The sequence below is a fragment of the Chelonoidis abingdonii genome, chromosome 8 (assembly GCF_003597395.2).
Source record: "Chelonoidis abingdonii isolate Lonesome George chromosome 8, CheloAbing_2.0, whole genome shotgun sequence".
NCBI classification, from domain to species: Eukaryota; Metazoa; Chordata; order Testudines; family Testudinidae; genus Chelonoidis; species Chelonoidis abingdonii.
The window spans coordinates 112,623-118,622 of NC_133776.1; the positions used below are offsets into that span (position 1 = coordinate 112,623).

General features: G+C 48.6%; 1 protein-coding gene across 1 annotated transcript in view; it reads right to left on the bottom strand.

The window, feature by feature from the left end:
- The window catches only part of MELTF (melanotransferrin), a 61,403-nt gene extending 55,948 nt beyond the window's left edge, over nucleotides 1-5,455 (bottom strand). Inside the window, exon 1 of the mRNA XM_032787494.1 lies at nucleotides 5,261-5,455. Coding sequence (XP_032643385.1) covers nucleotides 5,261-5,306 — 46 coding nt within the window. The 5' untranslated portion in view covers nucleotides 5,307-5,455. The remainder of the gene's footprint in view (nucleotides 1-5,260) is intronic.
- Between the last annotated feature and the right edge of the window lie 545 nt (nucleotides 5,456-6,000).

A 6,000-nucleotide genomic window follows, 5' to 3' on the forward strand; every position in this document is an offset into this window, starting at 1 on the left:
CACTATTGAACAGTACCCCTTTCGATTTATGTACTGGCCGCCTTGGTGCTCCAGTCGCAAGATAGGGATATGGGTTCCATCTATTGCCCCACCACAGTTAGGGAATCCCATTGCAGTAAAGCCATCCACTATGACCTGCACATTTTCAGAGTCACTACCCCTGAGAGCAGCAGGTCAGTGATCATGTTGGCTACTTGGATCACAGCAGCCCCCACAGTAGATTTGCTCACTTCAAGTTGATTCCCGACTGACCAGTAGCTGCCTGGCATTGCAAGCTTCCAGAGGGCTATTGCCACTCACTTCTCAACTGTGAGGGCTGCTCGCATCTTGGTATTCTGGCACTTCAGGGCAGGGGAAAGCAAGTCACAAAGTTCCATGAAAGTGCCCTTATGCATGCGAAAATTTTGCAGCCACTGGGAATCATCCCAGACCTGCAACACTATGCAGTTCCACCAGTCTGGGCTTGTTTCCTCTGCCCAGAATCGGCGTTCCATGGCATGAACCTGCCCCATTACCACCATGATGTCCAAATTGCCAGCGCTCGTGCTTTGAGAGAAGTGTGTGTCCATGTCCTCATCACTCTTGTCATCATGCTGTCATCGCCTCCTTATCTGCTTTTGAAGTTTCTGGTGCTGCATATACTGCAGGATAATACACATGGTGCTTACAGGGCTCATAACTGCCGTGGTGATCTGAGTGGGCTCCATGTTTGCCATGGTATGGCGTCTGCAGGAGTGCAGAGTGGAAGCAGATGTGGTCATTCAATAACGATGGTTTGCAGCCCCACTGCACCATCTGCCGCCAGAGCAGGAGAGCAGAGCGGCAGTGGAAGAGGTCATTCAGTGACGACAGTTTGCAGTCCTACTGCACCATCTGCTGCCAGCAGCACCCAGGACACACCAGCGGTGGCTGAGCTGAGCGGGCTGCATGCTTTCTGTGGTATGGTGTCTGCGCGGAAAAAAGGCATGAAACAATTGTCTGCCATTGTTCTCATAGAGGGAGGGGCGACTGATGATACGGCTTACAGGGGTGGCTTATAGGGAATTAAAATCAACAAAGGGGGTGGGTTTGCATCAAGGAGAAACACGCACAACTGTCACACTGAAACCTGGCCAGTCACGAAACTGGTTTTCAAAGCCTCTGTGATGTGCACTGTACCTTGCTGTGCTCTTCTAATCGCAAACACCCTAGTCAGCAAACAGCGCCAGTGAGCTTTTAAACGTCCAAAGGCACATTCTACCACCATTCTGCACTTGCTCAGCCTATAGTTGAACTGCTCCTTACTACTGTCCAGGCTTCATGAGCCATGGGAGCAAGGGGTAGGGTGGGGTAGGTGTGACCGCACGATGCTGCCGGCTAGGAGAGCAGCCAGAGGCAGAAGCCTCCAGCTCATGATAGTCCAGGCCGGACTGAATCTCCATGAGATGAAATTTAAAGAAGAGAATGACCTGAAGTTACTCCCATTTACGTCCAGGTGCCCCTGACCAACCTCACCAAGGTCTGCCAGGAGCACTATGGAGACGACGATGACGGCTAGCAGTCATACTGCACTGTCTACTGCCGCGAAGGCAAGGAGCTGCTGCTGTGTAGCAATGCAGTACCACGTCTTCCAACAGCACTCAGGAGACATATGGTGACGGTGAGCTGAGCCTGGTCCATGCTTGCCGTGGTATGTCATCTGCATGGGTAACCCACGAAAAAAGGCAAGAAACGATTGTTTACCCTTGCTTTCACTGGGTGGGAGGGGGGAGGCTTATGACATGTACACAAAACCACACGCGACAATGTTTTTGCCCCATCAGGCACTGGGAGCTCAACCCAGAATTCCAGTGGGCAGTGGAGACTGCGGGGACTGTGGGATAGCTATCCACAGTGCAACACTCTGAAAGTCAACGCTAGCCTCAGTACTGTGGATGCACTCTGCCGACTTAATGCACTTAGTAGGGACACACACAATCGACTGTATAAAATCGATTTCTAAAACATCGACTTCTATAAAATCAACCTAATTTCGTCGTGTGGCCATAACCTTAGTAGAAAACATAAGGCGGGACAGTTTGGATTTGCATTAGGTGATCAGACAGTACATGGAATCTCAGATGACCTTGAGAGAACAGGGATACACACTGTATTCTTTATTAATCCATTTACCAGTTAACAATAATTTTTTCCTTCCTTTTGGAAGCTTGTAGAATCCCATAGTCAAAGGCAGTGCTCCCTCTAATTTTTTACATCCACGTACAGAATGAATTTTGTTATGTACACTAATATGCAGGTGATATGTGGCAGGGGTGGGGCCAAGAGGTTCAGGGTGTGGGAGGGAGCTCAGAGCTGGGGCAGAGGGTTGGCATGCGATTGGAGTGAGGACTCTTGGTGGGGCCAGGGATGAGGGGCTTGGAGTACAGGCTGCCTCAGGCTTGTGGCGGGGAGAGAGGACTCTCCCCAGCCCTCTCTTTCTGCAGCAGCTCTGGGCCAGGGGAGAGGCACCTCTCCCTTGTGACGGCAGCTCCAGCCGGGCTGGGCTGGGCTGTGGGAACAGCACCTCTCCTCAGCTGCAGCAGCTCCAGCAGGACTGGGCTGGGCTGGAGGGAGGGACACATCTCCCCAAACATGGCAGCTCTGGCTAGGCTGGGGCAGGGGGCGCCTCTCCCTAGCTGCAGCAGCTCTGACTGGGCTGGGCTGGAGGAGGGGTGCCTCTCCCTGGCCGTGGCAGCTCCAGCAGGGCTGGGCCAGGGGAGGGGCACCTCTCCCTGCCTGCGTAGCCCTTGATAGCCTGCCACACAGCCACATAGCTTAGAGGGAACTTAGGTCAAAGGCTCCACTTTTTCTCTTATGTGCAAAACTATTTCATTTTCAATTTTTCATAAGTGTCTCAGAACATGTAGCTAAATGCTATTCTCCAATCTCTTATGTTCCTGTGTCTGATACAAGGGTCTGTGAAGATAAGGCTCCATTGGGCAAGGTGTGTGATCACCTCTTATTCACATTAATTTGTGAGATGAAAGATAAAAGGCCCTTGCCCAGCTCCACATTCTTCTAGCACAGGAGTGGCCAACCTGAGCCTGAGAAGGAGCCAGAATTTACCAATATACATTGCCAAAGAGCCACAGTAATATGTCAGCAGCCCCCCCACATCCGCTCCCTGGCCACCAGCTCCTCTCCTCTGCCGGCAGCCCCCAACAACCAGCACATACTCCACCCTCAGCAATCAGCTGGTTCATATGCGCAGGAGGCTATGGGGGGAGCAGGGAGAAGTGAGGGCGTGGCAGGCTCAGGGAAAGGGGTGGAGTGGGGGCAGGGTTTGGGACAGAGCAGGGGGTTGAGCAGTGAGCACTCCCTAGCACATTGGAAAGTTAGCATCTATAGCTCCAACCCCGGGATCAGTGGCTACGTAATCTCTGAAGAGTTGCATGTGGCTCCAGAACCACGGGTTGGCCATCCCTGTTCTAGCATGTGCAATGAAATAGCATGAATTCACCTCTTTCTTCCTCACTCTGCTTACGGGGGCTTAACTGAAGTTTCTCTCTTGCCAAACTGGAGCTTTTCTCCCAGCATCTGGCCAGGTGCCTATTTGTAACAGAGGATGCCTTTTAGTCTTCCAGTGGGAGTTAACCCATTTGAGGTGGGGCTAGCAACACAGAGATGACTTGTGGTTTGAATTCTCTGCCACAGCTGGCCAAGAATGCATTAAAACAGCAAGCTAGTCTCTGAACCCAAGTTTACTCAGTTTTCTGGTCTTCCGCAGAGGTACACTAACTATGAGATGCTGGGGGCTAGTAACTTCCATCTGAAATACTTTCCCAGATCCTATGTTAGTATAGTCTCACCATCAGACAGGTAAACAGCCAATTACCTCCTTCAGCAACAAAACAATACTAGTGTTGTGCAGTAGTGGAGTAATATACTGCCACTTACACATGTGTCAGGAAAATGTTTGGGGCTGCTGATATTCTGTGGGACTTTCAACAGGCGCCAACTCAAAGAGGACTAAAACAAGATCATTTTACACATAAAGAGAGCATCTTTCTTTCTGTAGAATTTCAAAGTGCTTTAGAGATAGCCAGCCAGGAGGCATAAGAACAGTCAATGCACCTTTGGACTCCTGGACATTCCAGGAAAAACTGTTGACATTTCTCTCTCTCTCTCTCTGCCCTGTGCTCATTGGCTGTTTGCTCCAACCCTACCTCTCCGTCTCCCCTCCCCTCCAGTTTCTTCAGCACAAATTCACTCCACATCTGCCCCCTCTCCTCTTGCCCTCCTGTTCAGCTGATCCCCTCCTAAGTAAACCCACCCACTCCTTCAAAGGAGAAACCAAACTTGTGGAATTAACGGGGCATTTGCCACTACCCTATGTTCACTGTGTGTTCCACTCTTTCCAGCACCCTGTATCTGTTTTGTCTATTTAGTCTCTTTGTACTCTACCTTTTGTCTGTAGCCATCTGTTGCTGTTTCTTGTCTTATACTTAGATTGTAAACTCTCTGGCGCAGGGACTATCTTTTTGTTGTGTGTTTGTACAGCACCTGAGAACTGCTGTCTCTCTCCCAAAAGCCAGCTCTAATCCCAGCCACCTGATACCTTTCAGTCCATTGTCCAACACTTGCAGACCCATGCTGAGTTCACATATTCCACCTGGCAGAAATTTCCATGAATATGTATCAATTGTTCAGTCCTTGGGTTTCCCATTGTCTTTGTGGTCCCTCCACTGATATAGGTCTATTTTAGACAGTTTTTTAACAACACATTCATTCTACTCCACACACTTACATGACACAACACTTCATGTTTCCTGCTCTGCCCCACGAGCAGCTTTTTAACGCTTCTGCAATCACTGAGTAGCAATGAAAAGTACAGAGGGAATCCAAGGCACATAATGGAATCATAAAATACATTACAGCAAAGTCTCACAGTGCAAACACCTACAAAAAAATGTATCATGGGGAGCTGTAATGTCCACGGAGAGCAGATGGGACCAAGGTCCCATCTGAAACAGCCAGACAAAATAAACAATGTGGGATCAGCAGAAGTAGACTCAATGTGGACAAAGTATAATATTTGATACCAATGAGAGATGGGAAAAAAAAGATCATTTTGATCCAACTCAGCTGCTTGTTTTCCCACCATATTCCTCCCTCCTTCAGAAATAAAGTGATTCTGAAATTATTTTAATTCCCTTTGTGCTGTATCATCTCAGAGGCTAGTCAACCCTAGAGGTACCAAGTGGCCCAGTGAACTCTTCCCTCAAGATTAGCAGGCACTTACCAGTGTGAAAGAAGCAGAGATGATATAATATGCCCTGAAAGTTCATGATGAAGTCTGCGTGTTCTCTGCTCCGTCTCCAGCCTTCAGAATTCCAGCGATCAATGCTTTTATAGTATATTGTGGTCAGTCTGCTCCTCTTCAGACCACTCCTTGTTGGAAATCAAGACCCTCACGCTGCATAACAATTACTCTTTGTTCCGCCAGCACACATCTCATTCTAAAGGGAGAGGAAAAAACTGCATCCGTTTATATTAACTTCAGCCTTGAAAAGGAAAATGCAAAATTCCTGAGACACTGGAGCAAATTATGACCTGTCATTGCTTAAGCAACACCTACTGGGGCAGATGTGTAATAACATGTTGAGCATGGGTGTAGAGTGAGATTGTGAAATGAAGTGTTCAGTGTTTTGTAAAGTGTAAAGTGTTTTTTGTTTTGTTTTGAGCATATATTCCTATCAAGCTTTTTCCACATGGAGATCAGGAAGTGCACATTGATGCAGTTATGTCCTTCACTCAATATACCGCTCACTTATCACAGGCACAGTGGGCTTGATTCACAAAAGAACTGCTACCTGCTACTTTAGGCGCCTAAATGCCAGAAGCAGGTCCCACTGGGATTCACAAAACCCCCACTAAACTGCTGCCAAAAGCTCTAGCTACTTAAGCTCCCTTGGTGCCAAAGTTTTTGCTTCTGTGCATGTGCACTGCTACTTCCATCTAGGCATCCAGATGTCTAAGCCC